Source organism: Pangasianodon hypophthalmus, chromosome 6, assembly GCF_027358585.1.
Source record: "Pangasianodon hypophthalmus isolate fPanHyp1 chromosome 6, fPanHyp1.pri, whole genome shotgun sequence".
Taxonomy (NCBI): Eukaryota; Metazoa; Chordata; class Actinopteri; order Siluriformes; family Pangasiidae; genus Pangasianodon; species Pangasianodon hypophthalmus.
In genome coordinates this window covers 509,792-530,910 of record NC_069715.1, presented here as the reverse complement: position 1 = coordinate 530,910, position 21,119 = coordinate 509,792, and the positions used below count along the sequence as shown (strand labels likewise).

General features: G+C 41.3%; 2 protein-coding genes across 2 annotated transcripts in view; one reads left to right on the top strand and one right to left on the bottom strand.

Annotated features, from left to right (window-relative positions):
* Window positions 1-7, top strand: part of dtwd1 (DTW domain containing 1) — a 12,730-nt gene extending 12,723 nt beyond the window's left edge. Inside the window, exon 5 of the mRNA XM_053234956.1 lies at window positions 1-7. This exon is cut by the window's left edge and continues 810 nt beyond it. The gene's annotated coding sequence lies outside the window, so the exon portion shown is untranslated.
* A 57-nt stretch (window positions 8-64) lies between these two features.
* Window positions 65-19,829, bottom strand: LOC113526639 (NAD(P) transhydrogenase, mitochondrial). Its single transcript, XM_034305171.2, has 21 exons — window positions 19,536-19,829; window positions 17,142-17,371; window positions 16,837-17,054; window positions 16,629-16,716; window positions 16,382-16,470; window positions 15,627-15,814; window positions 15,249-15,382; window positions 14,786-14,977; window positions 14,519-14,672; window positions 14,187-14,348; window positions 13,967-14,077; window positions 13,593-13,738; window positions 12,590-12,785; window positions 12,140-12,373; window positions 11,616-11,776; window positions 7,096-7,275; window positions 6,819-6,978; window positions 5,871-5,952; window positions 3,002-3,120; window positions 874-989; window positions 65-371 (listed from the first exon to the last, which is right to left on the bottom strand). The coding sequence occupies exons 1-21, from the start codon at window positions 19,621-19,623 to the stop codon at window positions 219-221; spliced, it is 3,201 nt and encodes a 1,066-aa protein (XP_034161062.2). The 5' UTR covers window positions 19,624-19,829; the 3' UTR covers window positions 65-218.
* Between the last annotated feature and the right edge of the window lie 1,290 nt (window positions 19,830-21,119).

Sequence of the window (21,119 nt, the reverse complement as noted above, 5' to 3'; positions counted from 1 at the left end):
GTGTGATGTGTTCGCTGTATTACTGAGTGTGCAGGAGAGTGTGATGTGTTCGCTGTATTACTGAGTGTGCAGGAGAGTGTGATGTGTTCGCTGTATTATTTTGTGTGCAGGAGAGTGTGATGTGTTCGCTGTATTACTGAGTGTGCAGGAGAGTGTGATGTGTTCGCTGTATTATTTTGTGCGCAGGAGAGTGTGATGAAGAATAAATGTCATTTCTCCTAATTGGTGCCGAGGGTGTCTCTGATCTTAGCCTGCAGACTGTCGCAGGTTTTCTTGGCGTCTCCGAGCAGCATGGCTGTGTTGGGTTTGTAGAAGATGGGATTATCCACAGCGGCGTAACCCACACCAAGCGTCCGCTTCATCACGATCACCTGCACACACACACACACACACACAGTTAAAGATTATGAAAGCTATAAGTAGCAGCATCTTCTGCACGTGTGAATGAATTTAGCTCTCTTTTGTGGCGCCCCTCATGACCAGCGTGTGGACGTGACCGAGGCTGCGGTGTTTGAAGACCAGTAGCTAAGCTCTGAGATGTTGTTCAGCAGTGGTTGATACTTGGTAATCTTGGTCATATAGGTTTCCTCGAGTCTATAGTCAAAGGTGTAGCTTACCTCTGGAACAAATACCTGTCTGGAGTCTTCATTTACAACAACAACAACATGACGACGTGTATTAGCAGTAAAACGTAACGAAGCATTGGTACAAGGACTGCTTGTACCTTCTCACAGAGGGAGATAAAGGGGTTGTTCTGAGGTCTACTGTTCTACCGCAAGGACTTGGAGCTCTGACGCTCTGGCTAATGGCACCGTGTGTCTCTTTAAGTCCACAAACAGAGAAGAGCGAGCCGTGTGTGTGTTACGTTCTGACCTGTTTGGACTTCCACACCTCCAGCACAGGCATCCCGGCGATGATGGAGTTCGGATCTTCCTGAGCCGCAGAGTTCACCGTGTCATTGGCTCCAATCACAAGCGTCAAATCAGTCTCTGAAACACACACACACACACACACACACACACACACGGGCACACGGGGACTTTAAAGCAATCCAGGCTCAGCTCTCCATGATTATCAGCTGTGTGTACACTGTTGCTCCAAAACATTGCATGTCTGTACACAATTAAAGGATGAAAATGAATCCTTACAGAGTCAACACACACACACACACACACACACACAATTGCTTGGACATGAAGCAACGTTTTCTGAGAACTTCACGCAGTGTTACTGTCATATCTGAGCTCTGACTTGAATCTGTTGACTCAGAGTCTGTTCATTACTTCACTGTGTTTATATGAATATGACTCGATTATGAATCAGTGACTCACTATTTGTTCTGTAATCATTGTCGATGTAAATAAATTACTTTTTCAATCTTATTCTATAAATTGCTGAATCATTTCCTCGTTTGGTTGAATGGCAAATGATAGAATTTGACTCTTTTGAATCACTGCCAAAGATTTGTTTTATTTATCACCATGATTGATGCTAATGGAAATAAGTGATTCTTTGTTCACTTTCCTCATGACAAAATACGACTCAGTAATTCTTTAAATATCATTTCATAGATTCCTGAATCATTCCCGCGATTCATTTTAGCGCCGCGATTCATTTTAGCGCTGCGATTCATGACAATGTGAATAACTGATTCTTCATATTTCTGGGGAAGGACGGAGATTAATATCTCTTAGGACAGAATATGAATCAGTGACTCTGAAAAATATTACATAACATTTCAAAGATTGGAATCTCAGTCAAAAGATTTGAATATGATGCAGTGATTCCTAACTTTATTTATACGCTGTGGTTGATAAGTGAAGATAAACCAGTGATTCCTCGTTTAAATAAATCACACTCGCGTCTCTGTATGGATTTTAGTCCACTGTGAGGCAGTGATTTTTCTCATGACAGGATATCAATCAGTGAATCAGCGCCTCTTTAAACCAAGTCATTCATTTCAGAATCACTGTCGGGTTTTTGTGCTAAACATTGTAATCGACACAGAATATGACTCAGCGATTCTTTAAACATGCATTTCTGAATTCTTTCCATAGCTTTTTTGTATGAATCAGTATTTATTTACAGCACACACACACACACACACACACACAGTGCTTGGACATGAAACAGCAGTTTCTGGGAACTCTCACACAGCATTAACGTTCAAGCATATGACTCAGTGACTCTTTGGATCTTATTCCAGAGATTTCTGAATCTGTGCCATGATTCGTTTTATCTCTAGTGAATCCTTGTTTGGCGTTCGATTCGGAAGCATCGCCAATATTGATATTTTTCCTATTACAGAATATGAATCATTGTTTTTTTTTTTTGCATCATCTTCCAGAGATTTCTAAATCATTGCTCCGTATTTCTTTATTCCGTTTGATTGATGACTGAATATGGTCCTTATTTCATAGATTACTTAAGAGACTTTAGATTCGGTGATTTTGTTTTAATTACTGTGGCTGAGCATAAAATATGACTGTTGAATATGACTTTTTTAAAATTAAATATTGATAAATTTATAAATGTAAAATTTATATCTGGAATTTATTTATTTCTGTAAAGCTGCTTTGTGACTATGTCCATTGTTAAAATCACTAAACAAATAAAACTGAACTGAATTGAATGAAAGTAAATCATGTTTTATGTTTTTTTTTACTGAAATTGATAAAATACTGTATGTATCAGTAACTTATAATCTTATTGCGTTATTGCATAGTCATTGCGTTGACTCTGAACCAAATACAAAATGAATCAGTGAATGAGTCATTTGGATCTTCCTGAATCTCACAGCACGTGAATCAGTGATTCCTTGAATCTTACTTTTATATATAACTGAACGAGTGACTCTTGTTGTTTCCTGCCACTGGTTGATGACAGAATGTGGTTCTCAGATATTTGGTTCTGGTTCTGGTCTCTGTGTGTGTATATGTGCGTGTATATACATATGTGTGTGTGTGTGTGTGTGTGTGTGTGTGTGTGTGCTGAACCTCACCAGGGAAATCCTCATTAATCTCGTCCATTTCCAGAACAATATCATAAGGAACTCCAGCTTCGGCCAATAGCACGTTCAGCTGTCCTGGCATGCGTCCTGCGACTGGGTGAATCCCAAACCTGAGGTCACAGTTATTGGAAACAGTTTCCTTGGGTTATTAAATCAAGTTGATTTTATTATCACTCCATTTATCTAATCGGATCATGACAAATCAGGAAGAAACATCAGAGAGCAGATGGAGAGTGTTATATAATACATTGATAATAGTCTATGTCACCTCGAGATGTAAGACATATTGCTCTTTCTTTGTAAAACGTGTTTCACAACATCATGCACGATTTACCAAAGTAAGCTGAAGTATGGGAGGAAAAAATCCCCGAAACTCCATTATGATTTTCATTTATATTCCCGTCTCTTTTCCTTCCCTTTCCATTGAAACTTTTCCTCTGACTAACTTACACTCATGCATTACTGCTAGTCCTCACTGCAGTCCCCATTTCTGTAGAATTAATGTCCCATCATTTCTAGCTTCTTTTGTTATCTATCTCTTCTTCACTGTTTTGTTGTTTTGTAGTGTTTAGTAGCCATTTTGTCATTTTCAGCTCTCTGTGAGTTTTTCCTTTTTGTGGAGTTTTATGGGCGTGGCTAAATGTAAATCAGATGTGTAGATGTGAATGCACTTAGTAATTTCCAGCTGATTAGCTTTTATCAACATACGCACATGAAGAATATCAAAGAAATGTCTGCAAATCTGGCAGGAATTTTATTTCAGTTTGGCTATGAAAATATTTACACACAACTTAACGAACAGATTGATATATGAGGTCCACCGTTTCCTCCCTACTGGTGAATGAAGTTCCTGATGGCTTCGCGATTGGCTGCTTCTCCCCTCTGCATTGCAACTTGCAAATACTCTGGCAAAAATTTATTATAACAGATGGATTCTGTTAGTGGTATAGTGCCCTATCCAAAATCTTCACCCTGGTACACAACTACTGATGATGTCACTTCCTTTATTAAACAAGCAGGGCATGGTGCTTGACTGTCCAACTCCGAGAAAAATCATCTGAGTAATGCAGAGTTTTTTTTTTCAAACCCTAACTGAAGACTCAAACTTTTTGAATGTCATCTTGCCATCTTGTTGCTGACTATTTCTCTTCTTCGGGATCACAGCCTCTCTTAGTGGAACGCAGCCTTTCACTGTCTTGCCTTATTAGTATATCTGGAAAAGACAGAGCCACTTAACCTCTCTGGAATTTCTCAGCATCTGTCTGGAAACAGCATCCTTCCAGGCCTTGCTTACTCAAGCCAAACTTTCTTTAGCTAACCTCAACTATTCACACCGTACTCCATAGCAAGCTTCAGAAAATCTTTTTATCAGGCTCTTTGCTGCACCTCATTGTCAATCTTTCATCAGCGTGTAAACAGCTTCGTCTTCTTCTACTAGGGCCCGTTTCCCTCACCTGAAGACTTGCAGCTCTTTATAGATGTTGCTCCATCCATCAGATTTCAGTGATTTCTACAGTTATTATAGGTTTGCTTCTTGCTAGTCTGCCAAATTCTCTCTTATCTGTTGAGTCTTTAACCCTGTAGGTATTATATGGTATTATATGTCACATTTGACAAACTGAAACTTAAACGGACTTAATTTGGAAAAAAGTCATGAATCTACACAAAGTATCCAGAAATTACTTCTGATGCAACTAGTTCTAGTTCTGAGTCTCATAATCCCCGTGGAAAACTTCCTCAGGACTTCCACAATCCTGAACAACCTGGCCGTCTAAAGTAAAGAAGAAGATGGACTCTCAAACATCTTTTCTTCACTTTTGGTTGAGTGTGAAAGCTGTTCCTGACCCAGGAATCCTCTCAGGTCCACCTGAGCACTGCTGCTGCTACTATTCTGTTTCCAGGGCCAGGCATCTAATAACATGATCAAGTAACATGTCTTGTTATTCATTCACTCTTCTGCAGTAAGCTCTTTATCCTGGTCAGGGTGGCGGTGGATCCGGAGTCTATCCCGGGAATGCTGGGCACAAAGCGGGAGTACACCCTGGATGGGACAGCAGTCCATTACATATTCACACCAAGTGGAAATTTAGTGTCCCAGTCCACTTACTGGCATGTTTTTTGAGAGGAAACTGGAGAACTCGGAGGAAACCCACATGGACATTGTAAGAACATTTCCATAGACAGTAAGCCCTAAGAACCCTGGAGCTGTAAGACGGCAATGCTACACACTGCTCCACCGTGACATCCGTCTTGTTTTTTTGTGTATTAGGTTTCACAACAGCTGGAAAACGGAGTGTCCTGTCGATATGTGGAGCACAGAAAGCCATAAAATGCACTTTTCAGATTTATAGTATAGACTATCACTCTGAGTAAAAGGTTTTAGTGAAAGCGTTGAATGTGTGTTGAGTGAACTCTTGGCTCACACATCCAATGGTCAAGGAGATAAACACGAATAAACACGTTGCTCCAAAGTCGGGATTTATGTCCTGAAATATCTGAGCCATGATGTCACAGTGATGGTAGTAATGAAGAACACTGCCGAGGATCTCAGAGTGCACACACACACACACACACACACACACAGGCCCATGGGAGCGTCGCAGTGCCTGGTTCCTACTCGTGCGTGTATGTGTGTGTTTTTCACTGCCTGATATCAGACCCAGATGTGTGTGTGTGTGTGTTTCCCATGTTTTAATGTGATGAGTCTGCAGCACTTATCATTTACTACAATAACACTGAGAAACAGACAAAAAGAAAGAGACAGAGAGAGAGACAGAGGCAGAGGTCGAGAGATGTGTGTATATAGAGCTGGAGTGATAGGGGTGTGTGTGTGTGTGTGTGTGTGTGTGTGTGTGTATACCTGACAGTCTTGCCCTGCTCTGTCAGCATCTTCACCATGTCAGCGATGGGATACTGAGCCTTCGCTGCACAAAGACCCCACCCTGAAACACACACACACACACACACACACACACACAGAGCTGTCACTATTCCTGCTGAAAGTCCTGAGTGTGTGTGTGTGTGTGTGTGCGCGTGTGTGTGTGTGTGTAGGGAACTCCGTTTGATTGGATTCAGACTTCAGTGATTCCCAGATTGCTTGTGCTGTCCAGCAGATCAGGCACAGTGCGTGCGAGACACACACACACACACACACACACACACATAAACACAGCTCACAGTAACAGACTTTGGTCTCTCTCTCTCTATCTCTCTCTCTCACACACACACACACACACACACACACACACAGAGCTCGTAGACCTTGGTCACGCACACTTTACTCAGATTTCTGGCGCTCTAAATCCAAACACAGTTAAACTCCTCATGCCTGCCTCTCTCTCTCTCTCTCTCTCTCTGTCTCTCTGTCACACACACACACACACACACACACACACACAAATCAAACAACAACACTTCACAATACTGACTAAAACACACTATTTGACTGTATTCATTTGGGTGCAGAAGTTTCCCCATGGTTTCCAGGTGAAAAAGATTTCTAGGTATATGTTTTTTTTTTTAAATAAAAAAGAAAGAAATTAAATGTGCATGCAGGAGCTGCAAGGTATGTGTGTGTGTGTGTGTGTGTGTGTGTGTAGTATGAAGTATAAAATGAAGGAATACTGCCCTCTACTGGCTACTGTCTGCGTTACAGTGTTGTCCTACAGTCCACTATCATCACTTAACTCTAAACCATGATGCTTTTCTTTTTAAACCAAAATATTCTTTCAGAATTATTGACAAAGAATTATAATTATTAAATGATTCACTCTGTGTGTGTGTGTGTGTGTGTGTGTGTGCGCCAGACCTGGTGTGATAATGATGGAGTTGGCTTCTCTGATCATCTCCACTGCCTGATCCAGGTTCAACTCGGTGTGTGTGCCAACAATCTCCATCGGCTTTCCTCCAGCCGTGGATGTGGTTCCGTATCCACCAAGGATCACGTTAGGAAGAGAGCGATTCATCGCCTGTCTCACACACACACACACACACACATGATTGGTCAGAAGGTGTTGATTACTGCATAACAAACATCCAGAGTGTGTAGTGTGTGAATATAATATAGTGTGTTTTCACGTACGCACCACACACATGATGTAAGAGAGGATGGCGCCGGACGAGCCAATCAGAGCTCCCACGATGGTCATGAGGTTATTATCAAGCAGGAAGCCTTCAGCACACAGAGCCCAGCCTGAGTAACTGTTCAACACCGTGATCACCACAGGCATGTCGGCTCCACCTATAGCTGCGGTCAGGGTCACACCCTGTACACACACACACACACACACACACACACACAGTATGTAAATACACACCTCAGCAGAACACTTAAATATCACTGCTATACTGAAATATCAATATCAAACAAGTACTGCTCTATATATTTTGTGTGTGTGTATATGTAATAATCGGCTGCTTTAATATTCAGATGGTGTAATATTCGTCTGGTTTAATATTGAGATGGTGTAATATTGAGATGGTGTAATATTCGTCTGGTTTAATATTGAGATGGTGTAATATTCGTCTGGTTTAATATTGAGATGGTGTAATATTGAGATGGTGTAATATTGAGATGGTGTAATATTGAGATGGTGTAATATTAAGATGGTGTAATATTGAGATGGTGTAATATTGAGATGGTGTAATATTCGTCTGGTTTAATATTGAGATGGTGTAATATTGAGATGGTGTAATATTGAGATGGTGTAATATTGAGATGGTGTAATATTGAGATGGTGTAATATTCGTCTGGTTTAATATTGAGATGGTGTAATATTCGTCTGGTTTAATATTGAGATGGTGTAATATTGAGATGGTGTAATATTGAGATGGTGTAATATTGAGATGGTGTAATATTGAGATGGTGTAATATTAAGATGGTGTAATATTGAGATGGTGTAATATTGAGATGGTGTAATATTCGTCTGGTGTAATATTGAGATGGTGTAATATTGAGATGGTGTAATATTGAGATGGTGTAATATTCGTCTGGTGTAATATTGAGATGGTGTAATATTGAGATGGTGTAATATTGAGATGGTGTAATATTCGGCTGGTGTAATATTGAGATGGTGTAATATTGAGATGGTGTAATATTCGGCTGGTGTAATATTGAGATGGTGTAATATTCGGCTGGTGTAATATTCGGCTGGTGTAATATTGAGATGGTGTAATATTGAGATGGTGTAATATTGAGATGGTGTAATATTCAGGTGGTGTAATATTGAGATGGTTTAATATTCGGTTGGTGTAATATTGAGATGGTGTAATATTGAGATGGTGTAATATTCGGCTGGTGTAATATTGAGATGGTGTAATATTCAGGTGGTGTAATATTGAGATGGTGTAATATTGAGATGGTTTAATATTCGGTTGGTGTAATATTGAGATGGTGTAATATTGAGATGGTGTAATATTCGTCTGGTTTAATATTGAGATGGTTTAATATTCGGCTGGTGTAATATTCGGCTGGTGTAATATTGAGATGGTGTAATATTGAGATGGTGTAATATTGAGATGGTTTAATATTCGTCTGGTTTAATATTGAGATGGTGTAATATTCGGCTGGTGTAATATTGAGATGGTGTAATATTGAGATGGTTTAATATTCGGCTGGTGTAATATTGAGATGGTGTAATATTCGGCTGGTGTAATATTGAGATGGTGTAATATTGAGATGGTGTAATATTCGTCTGGTTTAATATTGAGATGGTTTAATATTCGGCTGGTGTAATATTCGGCTGGTGTAATATTGAGATGGTGTAATATTGAGATGGTGTAATATTCAGGTGGTGTAATATTGAGATGGTTTAATATTCGTCTGGTTTAATATTGAGATGGTGTAATATTGAGATGGTGTAATATTCGTCTGGTTTAATATTGAGATGGTGTAATATTCGTCTGGTGTAATATTGAGATGGTGTAATATTGAGATGGTGTAATATTGAGATGGTGTAATATTCGGCTGGTGTAATATTGAGATGGTGTAATATTGAGATGGTGTAATATTCGGCTGGTGTAATATTGAGATGGTGTAATATTCGGCTGGTGTAATATTCGGCTGGTGTAATATTGAGATGGTGTAATATTGAGATGGTGTAATATTGAGATGGTGTAATATTCAGGTGGTGTAATATTGAGATGGTTTAATATTCGGTTGGTGTAATATTGAGATGGTGTAATATTGAGATGGTGTAATATTCGGCTGGTGTAATATTGAGATGGTGTAATATTCAGGTGGTGTAATATTGAGATGGTGTAATATTGAGATGGTTTAATATTCGGTTGGTGTAATATTGAGATGGTGTAATATTGAGATGGTGTAATATTCGTCTGGTTTAATATTGAGATGGTTTAATATTCGGCTGGTGTAATATTCGGCTGGTGTAATATTGAGATGGTGTAATATTGAGATGGTGTAATATTGAGATGGTTTAATATTCGTCTGGTTTAATATTGAGATGGTGTAATATTCGGCTGGTGTAATATTGAGATGGTGTAATATTGAGATGGTGTAATATTGAGATGGTTTAATATTCGGCTGGTGTAATATTGAGATGGTGTAATATTCGGCTGGTGTAATATTGAGATGGTTTAATATTCGGCTGGTGTAATATTCGGCTGGTGTAATATTGAGATGGTGTAATATTGAGATGGTGTAATATTGAGATGGTGTAATATTGAGATGGTGTAATATTCGGCTGGTGTAATATTGAGATGGTTTAATATTCGGCTGGTGTAATATTGAGATGGTGTAATATTGAGATGGTGTAATATTCGGCTGGTGTAATATTGAGATGGTTTAATATTCGGCTGGTGTAATATTGAGATGGTGTAATATTGAGATGGTGTAATATTCGGCTGGTGTAATATTGAGATGGTTTAATATTCGGCTGGTGTAATATTCGGCTGGTGTAATATTGAGATGGTGTAATATTGAGATGGTGTAATATTGAGATGGTGTAATATTCAGGTGGTGTAATATTGAGATGGTTTAATATTCGGTTGGTGTAATATTGAGATGGTGTAATATTGAGATGGTGTAATATTCGGCTGGTGTAATATTGAGATGGTGTAATATTCGGTTGGTGTAATATTGAGATGGTTTAATATTGAGATGGTTTAATATTCGGCTGGTGTAATATTCGGCTGGTGTAATATTGAGATGGTGTAATATTGAGATGGTGTAATATTCAGGTGGTGTAATATTGAGATGGTTTAATATTCGTCTGGTTTAATATTGAGATGGTGTAATATTGAGATGGTTTAATATTCGGCTGGTGTAATATTGAGATGGTGTAATATTCGGCTGGTGTAATATTGAGATGGTGTAATATTGAGATGGTGTAATATTCAGGTGGTGTAATATTGAGATGGTTTAATATTCGTCTGGTTTAATATTGAGATGGTGTAATATTGAGATGGTGTAATATTCGGCTGGTGTAATATTGAGATGGTGTAATATTCGGCTGGTGTAATATTCGGCTGGTGTAATATTGAGATGGTGTAATATTCGGCTGGTGTAATATTGAGATGGTGTAATATTGAGATGGTGTAATATTCGGCTGGTGTAATATTGAGATGGTGTAATATTCGGCTGGTGTAATATTGAGATGGTGTAATATTGAGATGGTGTTATATTCGGCTGGTGTAATATTGAGATGGTGTAATATTGAGATGGTGTAATATTCGGCTGGTGTAATATTGAGATGGTGTAATATTCGGCTGGTGTAATATTAAGATGGTGTAATATTGAGATGGTGTAATATTCGGCTGGTGTAATATTCGGCTGGTGTAATATTGAGATGGTGTAATATTGAGATGGTGTAATATTCAGGTGGTGTAATATTGAGATGGTTTAATATTGAGATGGTTTAATATTCAGGTGGAGTAATATTGAGATGGTGTAGTATTCGAGTGGTGTAGTATTCGGGTGGTGTAGTATTCGAGTGGTGTAGTATTCGGGTGGTGTAGTATTCGAGTGGCGTAATATTCGGGTGGCGTAATATTCGGGTGGCGTAGTATTCGAGTGGCGTAGTATTCGAGTGGTGTAATATTCGGGTGGTGTAGTATTCGGGTGGTGTAGTATTCGAGTGGTGTAGTATTCGGGTGGTGTAGTATTCGAGTGGTGTAATATTCGGGTGGTGTAGTATTCGGGTGGTGTAGTATTCGGGTGGTGTAGTATTCGAGTGGTGTAATATTCGGGTGGTGTAGTATTCGAGTGGTGTAGTATTTGGGTGGTGTAGTATTCGAGTGGTGTAGTATTCGGGTGGTGTAATATTCGAGTGGTGTAATATTCGGGTGGTGTAATATTCGAGTGGTGTAATATTCGAGTGGTGTAGTATTCGGGTGGTGTAATATTCGAGTGGTGTAGTATTCGGGTGGTGTAGTATTCAAGTGGTGTAGTATTCGGGTGGTGTAATATTCGAGTGGTGTAGTATTCGGGTGGTGTAATATTCGAGTGGTGTAGTATTTGGGTGGTGTAATATTCGAGTGGTGTAGTATTTGGGTGGTGTAGTATTCGGGTGGTGTAGTATTCAAGTGGTGTAGTATTTGGGTGGTGTAGTATTCGGGTGGTGTAGTATTCGGGTGGTGTTAGTCTCACCATGACCCCGGAGAGAGCAGACACAGCGAGCAGACAGCTCATCCCCGTCATATAACTGTCACTCAGCATGAAGGGCACTAACCCCCCTGCAGAGGCAGCCATCAGACACGCATTCAACAGGTGACGACCGGGGAGGAGCAGGGGGGCGGAGTCTAGGAGACCTACACACACACACACACACACACACACACACAGAGGGGATGTTATAGAGAAGTGATAAATGTTCTCATCTACAGTCTATACATCAATACCCTATGTAGTGAGCATATATAGTCAACTTGAATCTGATTGGTCTAAAGCTGTGGTGTTTCTTTAGTGACATCACAAACTGAGCTCATACATAGCCCCGCCCCCAATCAGTTTTATACATGCACTGAGAAAAGTTTCTGTGAATTTAGCAAAAATGTATTAAATTTGACCCAAATCCTGAAATCTATAAAATCAGAATCAGCGTCTTGTAAATATTTAAACATCACACTGAGCGAAGTGGACTTGACGAAGTGCACACTTTGTCCCCTATCTACCTTGTAGCTTGCCGTAGGCCACAAGGGAGCCAGTGAAGGTCACTCCGCCGATGTAGGTCCCTAGGTAGGCGACACACTTGAGCACTGAGGCGGCCGGGTGAGTGTCGAGGTGCGGGTGCTCGATCATGAACTCGGCGACGCAGGTGAGAACCGCAGCCAGTCCGACCAGACTGTGGAACCCAGCGACCAGCTGAGGAAGGTCTGAGATCTCGATCCGCTTAGCCACGGTGAGACCTGCGTACACACACACACACACACACACACACACACACACCATCCTCTTCATCATCATCATCATCATCATCATCATCAACACCATCCTCAGTCCACTGTGGACACGTTCCAGTCCACACACACTATTCACTCTAAAACCCCATAAACACCATCATCAGTGGGCGTGTCCCAATAACATGGCTGTGTGCATGCAGGTGATGTCAGAGTGAATATTACCCAGAGTTCCTCCAGTTGCCATGGCGAGGGACATCTGAGTGAGGAGTTCAGGTGAGGGTTTGAGCACGCCGAGTGTAGCCGCAATACCGCCTGACACGCCAATCATCCCCAACGCGTTACCAAGGCGACTGGTACCCTGAGCCGAGAGACCGGCTAACGCACCGACACAACACAGACCCGCACCCAGATACATCATCTACACACACACACACACACACACACACACACTCAGAGTAAATGTAAAAAAGACAGATACTGACACAAATACACACTAACACAATTACACACACATTGTAAATTAAAAATACACACACACACTACTCACATGTTTTGAATACGAAACACACACAGTAATACAAATAAACCTATTTTATACATTTTAAAAATACCCACTAACTCAAACACACTCACATTTTAAATAATACACACACTAACACAAATATACACACTAACACACTACACTCACATTTGAAATAAGAAATACACACAAACACACTACACACACTAACACACTACATTCACATTTTAAATAAGAAATACACACACACAAACACAAATAAACATACTTTGTAAATTTAAAAAATACAGACTAACACAAATACACACACATTATCCATTAAAAATACAAACACACACATTTTAAATAAGAAACGCACTAACACAAATACACACACTAACACACTACACACACATTTTAAATAACAATACAGACACTAAGACAACACACTACACACATGTTTTAAATAAGAAATACACACACTAGCACAAATGCACCACATTTTAAAGAAAAAAAATACACACAAATACACACGGACACTTTTGAAATAAAAAAAATACGCACACTAAAAAAAACATACGCACTTTTAAAATAGAAAAAATATACACACACAAATATACACACAACTTACTTTATAAAATGCATTTAAAAATAACACAGTTTGTAAATTCGAGTATATACACACACCCACACACACACACACACACACACTGTGGTGAGTATGACCTGTTCGATGTTGTATCCCGCGTAATGCGACGCTCCGTATCCGCCCACGAACACGGCTCCGGGGAGAGCGTACAGGTAATTATACTCTGGAGGATCTGTAGGTCTCTTAAACATGTCCAACATCCTCTGTGTAATGAGGAACCCACCTACACACACACACACGCACGCACGCACACACACACATGCACGCACGCACACACACACACACACACACACACAATTAACACACAGTTAATTATTAACAGTGACCACTAGATGGCAGCATAGTTCCATCTGAACATTTGACTTCAAAGTGCAACATATTTTATAAGTAATTATAATAATAACATGAAGTGTGTGTGTGTGTGTGTGTGTGTGTGTGTGGACGTACACACCTGCGATGTTGATGGAGGAAACGAAGGCAGCGAGCAGAGCGAGAGATTCAGGAAGTGTAGAAGGAGAGAGACCTCCACCCATCAGCACCAACCCACCTACTGCTGTCAGACCTACACACACACACACACACACACACACACACACACACATTCACCAGCACAATGATCATCATCACCATCTATGAGTGTGTGTGTGTGTGTGTGTGTGTGTATTTGAGACCTGAGATGGCGTTGGTGACGGACATTAGCGGTGAGTGTAAAGCGGGGGTGACGCCCCACACGGTGTGATACCCCACGATTCCCGCCAGACCGAACGTCGTCACCATCTGTGTGAACGCAGCGTTGGGGGAGATGAGGCCCAATCCGATCACTGAGGACACACCTACACACACACACACACACACACACACACATGTAGGAAATTATAACAGATGTTAAAGTTTGACTTGTTCTCAGCAGAGCGCCACCAGGGGGCGACACAAATCCTGAAAGACGGGAGCTAATGTTATTTAAAACACATACTGTGTGTGTGTGTGTGTGTGTGTGTGTTACCTGCTGTGTAAACTCCAGCAGAGGTCATGGTTTTTCTGAACGGGGAAATCCCTGCCCTTTTCTCCGCCTCCAGCTCAGCTACTGTTTTCTGTTTGGCTGGTGAGGTGGGAGGGGCGGTCCTTGGTAAGGGGGAGGGGAAAATATTCTTACCTTCCTGTAAACAGGAAATAAAATTACGATTTTAGTGACTAAATAGTGAATAGAGGGTGCGGTTTGGTAAATGTGTTTATGTGACTTAGAGTGTGTGTGTGTGAGAGAGACACACACCAGCATGACCACGGTGCCTCTGATGACGTGATCGACGGTGCCGTAATCGAACGTGTCACTGGGTGTGAAGTGGAATTTCTCTTTATCAGGACTGATGGCTTTCAGGAGCTTCAGCACGTTGTTGGAGTACAGAGTGCTCGACTGAGTGGCCATGAGACTCGGCAGATCTGTGTAACCGATGTGTGTTACTCCCTGTGAACGCACACACACACACACACACACACACACACACCATTCAGAGTTTTAGATTCACGTAGTAATTCATCGCCCTCTGCTGCCTGACAGATGAATTGCAATTGCAATGAATTTTCTTCCTCAAGCAAACAGGAAGGAAATCTTTCATTAAATAGTAATTCAGAATGGTTCATTTTATAACACTGATCGAAAGTGTTATAATAGGTTACAGTTTTTATGTTTGTGTGTGTGTGTGTGCGTGTGTGTGTGTGTGCATGTGTGTTCAGACCTTGTGTATGTGCAGTTCTCCAGGTTTTGTTGTCTCTATATTTCCTCCTGCTTCTGCTGCCAAATCGACCACCACTGATCCATCCTTCATGCTCTCCACCATCTCCCTCGTTATTAACACAGGTGCTTTCTTACCTGCACACACACACACACACACACACACACTCATCTCAGATTACCTACCAAACACATACCATACACACCTTTAATCTCTTTACAATACACACATCCAAAAGTAATTATGTGCCTGAAGTTCAATCGTACATTTACTAAATCCTTCTGGAAGTTTGTTTCTTTCTGTGTGTGTCTGTGTGTGTGTGTGTCTGTCTGTGTCTGTCTGTGTGTGTGTGTGTGTGTGTGTGTGTGTGTGTGTGTTAACCAGGAATAAGAGCTGTGCTGATGACGATGTCCACTTCTTTGCACTGTTTGGCGAACAGAGCCATCTCAGCCTCGATGAACTCTTTAGACATCTCCTTGGCGTAACCTCCAATTCCCTCCCCAGATTCCTTCACATCCACCTCCAAAGGTTCTGCACCGAAAGACTTAAACTGCTCCAGCGCTGCTGGTCTAAAGGAAGAGAAACATTACATGTTTCTACCTAAAATGTTAAGTATATTTTATATGAATTTGAAAAAAGTCACCCAAAAAAAACCCCAAAATATTCAGCCTGTTTTTAGATACTTTTACTCATTTCAAGCTTTACATTTTTATTCTACTGGTAGATCATTTTCATTCTTTCTAGAAATAAATGCTTAAAATTAGAAAACAAAATCTGCCAATAGAACAAGACCAATTCAAGTCTTGTTTGAAATAAGTAAAAATGTCTAGAAATAGGTTTAATAATCATAATAAACATACTTAGTTTACTGTAATCGTATAATAGGAAATACTTGATTTAAGTAAACTTGACATGTACGTATATTTAAAATATTTTCACGTGGTATCATTTTCTGCAGTTTGGTTTGTGCTTCCATTCAAACATTATGAATTTTTGGAATATTAAAAAATTCACTACATTATTTATTTAAAAACGTGTCAGAAAAAAACAAATATTTCTTACTTTTTTCAGTTCCTGGTCGTCCCACTCAGGTTTGCTTATGTGTCATCTCAAAAACTTTCTTTCTTTACACTCACCTGGTGTCGAAACCTCTCACAATGGCTCCCATAGATTTAGCAGCTCCTGCAGCGGCCAGGCCGGCTACTCCACCACCGATCACCAGCACCTACACACACACACACACACACACACACACACACACACACACACACAACCAAATACATTTACAGTGCAGAATATAACAGCAAAATGGAAAGCATATTTTATGTGTCTAGTCTGTTTGTGTGTGTGTGTGTGTGTGTGTGTGTGTATGAGATGTTGTACCTTCGCAGGAGGAACCTTCCCTGCTGCTGTAATCTGACCAGTGAAAAATCTACCAAAATTGTTTGCAGCGAGGACCACAGCCTTGTACCTGCACACACACAATTAAATGCTGAAATGTTCTCAAGTGCCTTTAAAGTCCCATGTGTGAAGAGCTCAGTAGAGCTGCTGAGTAAGGCATGAAGAGAGAGAACTGTAGATGTTTTCATACCCAGCAATGTTGGCCATGGAGCTGAGGGCATCGTAGCTCTGAGCGATGGTGACTCGTGGTACCTGGTCCATGGCGAGCACAGTGCTGTGACGCTGTGCCAGTCTCTCCATCAGCTCAGGATTCTGCGCTGGATAAATAAAACTCACCAGCATAGAGCCTTTCTTCAGCAGCTCCGCCTCATGGAGGCCCAAGGAGTCATTAAACACTGGAGCTCGCACCTACAACAACCAAACCATTTACAACAATATAATATAATCACATACTGTACATACGAGGTATGTATGAAGTGTGCAGAGGTTCCTTACTTTAAGCACTAGGTCCGTGTTAAATGCTCCCATGGTGTTTGTGATGGAGGCTCCTGCCGCTCGGTACTGCTGGTCGGAGAACTTTGCCTCTTGGCCAGCTCCTTCCTCCACCTGCACTTGGAAACCCTGCTTCACCAGAGCCTCTACACCTGCAGGGGACACTGCTACACGCCGCTCATTCTTTACGATTTCCTTAGGAACGCCCACCAGCAAGTCCTTATAAGGAACACCTAGATAATCAACACAAAAATATAGGTTCTATAGAAGAATCAGAGGCAGCTAAAACAGTACTGGGGCAGAAACAGAGGCAGCAAATGAAGATCAAGGCAATAATACAAGAAGAACCAGGGAGGCATCCAAATGAGTGACGAGGCAGAAAGAGAGGCGGCATAAGCACATGTACGCAGTTATTTAAGTATTAAACACACACACTTGTTCAAAAGTAAAGTACACACATAACCTGTGGGTTTAGACTCCTTAGGCAGGATCAGAAGGAGCTGAATGAACATTGAGGCAGAAGAAGATGCAGCTAAACCTGCATTCAGTTAGGTACAGAAGCACTGGAGGAGAACTGAGGCAGAAACTGAGGCAGTTGAAGAAGTACGGAGATACAGAGGGTTACTTAATGTTTCAGAGAATGTGTCTTGAGGATGTTATAGTAGCATCATATGAGTATTCTGGCTGAAAAAAGGGCAGTGAGTGAATGAGTGATGAGAGAGTAATGGTGTAGTTAGGCAAGAATAGATACAAGTACAACACTCGAGAGTCAAGTGGAGGCAATAACAGAGGCAATTTAAGAAGTATAAAAACATTATGCATAATACATAAGCATTATGAACCTGGGATATAGATAAAGGAGTTGTCTTTCACTGCCTCTATTCCTGCTTTAATACTTCTTCACTGCCTCTGTTCCTTTTTCATTTCTCTTTCAATGCCTTTGTTACAGCCTTGCCTTGCTGAAATGCCTCTATCCCTGCCTCAATACTGTCACTGCTTCTGTCTCTGCCTCAATACTGTCACTGCTTCTGTCTCTGCCTCAATACTGTCACTGCTTCTGTCCCTGCCTCAATACTGTCACTGCTTCTGTCTCTGCCTCAATACTGTCACTGCTTCTGTCTCTGCCTCAATACTGTCACTGCTTCTGTCTCTGCCTCAATACTGTCACTGCTTCTGTCTCTGCCTCAATACTGTCACTGCTTCTGTCTCTGCCTCAATACTGTCACTGCTTCTGTCCCTGCCTCAATACTGTCACTGCTTCTGTCTCTGCCTCAATACTGTCACTGCTTCTGTCTCTGCCTCAATACTGTCACTGCTTCTGTCTCTGCCTCAATACTGTCACTGCTTCTGTCCCTGCCTCAATACTGTCACTGCTTCTGTCCCTGCCTCAATACTGTCACTGCTTCTGTCTCTGCCTCAATACTGTCACTGCTTCTGTCTCTGCTTTAATACTCCTTTACTGTCTCTGTTCCTCCCTCCGCATTCCTTCATTCACCCATTCCTGCCTGAATACTCCTTGACTGACTTTGTTACTGCCCAAATACTGTTTTACTTCCTTTCCTTCTGCCTCAATACTTCTTATCTCCCTCTGTTCCTACCTCAATACTACTGAACTAACCCTCATTGTGCCTTAGCTTTTATTTTCTGACTGTTTCTGCCTTAACACTCCTTTCAGCATTCCTACTGCCTTAATTCTCCATCACTGCCTCTATTCCTGTCATAATATTACCCCCGTCCCTACTTCAATACTCTACACCCCAGTTGAAGTATTGAGGCTGGACTAGAGTCGATTAAAGCAGTAGGCAGTCCCCGAGGCAGTTCATGCTCCTGCAGTTCTGGCACGGCTCTGCCTCACGAGCTCAGCTTTCACATGTCTCTCCATAACCAACATGGCCGCCTCCAATGACACCAGGACATTATTAGCAGCTGATTGGCTGAAATCCAGTAGTTCCCGGCCTGTACCATCTCACTGACTCGCAGTGTTTAAATCCGACATGACACACACACTAACACATACAAAACTTTAAAATATACTGGGAGAGAATCTGTCTCTCTCGCTCTCTCTCACACACTCATACACACACACACACACACACACACACACGCACAAGTTTACACTAACGTAATAGGGAATAGTCGCAGCTGTGTTGCGATCACCTTTATTTGACCTCTCTTTTATCTCCAGTGATAAACTTCACCGCACAAGAACAAAGTATATTTTTTAGATCGGCGTACTAATACAGTTATACTCACCTCAATCTGCTTTTATTAACAAATCATTTTTATTATACAGCAAGTTAAAGAACAAAACAAGTTCCCTTCTATGTATGTGTGTGTGTGTGTGTGTGTGTGATATTTACTGTTGTGTTTAACACACGTGTAGTTTTCTTTTCTTACCTTTAGCTGCATGTTGGTTCCAGAGTGCAGGAATGTTGTGGAAACGTCTGACCGAGACGCTACACACACACCGCAACAACATGGACATGACTCACACGCTCCTCACACACACTCCTGACACACTCTTCACACACTCTGTGCTGTCCCTAGGTTATTAAACAGAGTGTCTCTTGGTCAGGCTCCTGTGCTCATGGTCTTCTCACAGAGGAACACAAACACTCTCCCTTTTTCTATTCCCGTGTGTGTGTGTGTGTGTGTGTGTGTCTTGGGCAAAGGCTCTGTGACATTAGGGGAGAACATGGTAGGACAGCCAAGTCTTGCTCTCTCCCTCTCTCTCTCTCTCTCTCTCTCTCTTTCCCTTACACACACACACACACACACACACACACACACACACACACAGTGCCAAGAAAGAAGGATTGGAAAAAATGCTCAGGTGTGTATAAACACCCCGACCTGTGAAAAATGTCTCCCATGTGTGCTTTAAGTTGTTCTATCTTGAATTTATTCTATACTGGTAAAGTAGTATTCTGACTTTGTGTACTATCTACTTGACTCAAGTGGATCTAGATTCTTGCCATTAGAATTGTTGCATATTATTGTTGATTCTTGCGATCTTGTAATCTCCCTGGACAATTCTCTGATCTCACCTTGGGTTACTGCACACAACCTTGGGGTAACCATGGACAATCAACTGTCCTTCTCCTCTCACATTGCTAATCTGACACACTCATGTCGATTTCTCCTTTATAACATCAGAAGAATTCGTCCATTTCTCTCCTCACAGGCCACACAGGTGCTTGTTCAGTCGCTTGTCATTTCAAGACTGGACTACTGCGACTCGCTCCTGGCAGGTCTGCCTCTGAGCTCCATTCGTCCTCTGCAACTGATCCAGAATGCAGCTGCACGATTGGTTTTCAACCTTTCTAAGTTCTCCCACACCACCCCATTGCTGCGCTCCCTCCACTGGCTTCCTGTAGCTGCTGCATCAGATTTAAAACACTGATGCTCCCCTGATGCTTACACACTTATCTCAAAGCACTTATCACTCCTCGCACTGCACCACGCTCCCTCCGATCCTCTAGCACTGCTCGACTGATCCCTCCATCTCTCAGGGTACAAGGAAGACGTGGATCAAGCCTCTTCTCTGTTCTGGAGCCTCAGTGGTGGAATGAACTTCCCCTAGATGTCAGAACAGCTGAGTCACTGGCAGTCTTCAAACAACGTCTAAAGACTTACCTCTTGCTTAAGTATTTAAATTAGCACTTTAAAAAAAACAACTTAGTATTGTCCAGGCACTTGTTACTATATTACCTCCCTACAGAGTTTTGGACTGATGGTATTCTTAGTTTGTGACCTAGCGAACCAGTAACAGGATGTATTTATTGATTAGAGACTTCAAAGCCTCTTGTAAGTCACTCTGGATAAGAGCATCTGCCAAATGCCATAAATGTAAATGACATAACTCAATGTCCAGCACAGATCTTCCCCTGGACTACCTGTGAAAAAAACAGCCCTCAGCTTAAAAAAAATGCAATGGTTTAAAATGAGCAGGATGAAAAAAACAGTCTCTTCCATTGAAAT

What these genes read in the sequence shown, in the direction of transcription:
- LOC113526639 (XM_034305171.2), bottom strand. Translation starts at nt 19,623, where the DNA reads ATGTCCATGTTGTTGCGGTGTGTGTGTAGCGTCTCGGTCAGACGTTTC. An exon ending in GAACCAACATGCAGCTAAAG is followed by an intron (nt 17,372 to 19,535) that starts GTAAGAAAAGAA and finishes TTGATTATCTAG; the next exon opens with GTGTTCCTTATAAGGACTTG. An exon ending in GTGAGAGGTTTCGACACCAG is followed by an intron (nt 15,815 to 16,381) that starts GTGAGTGTAAAG and finishes CTCTTCCTTTAG; the next exon opens with ACCAGCAGCGCTGGAGCAGT.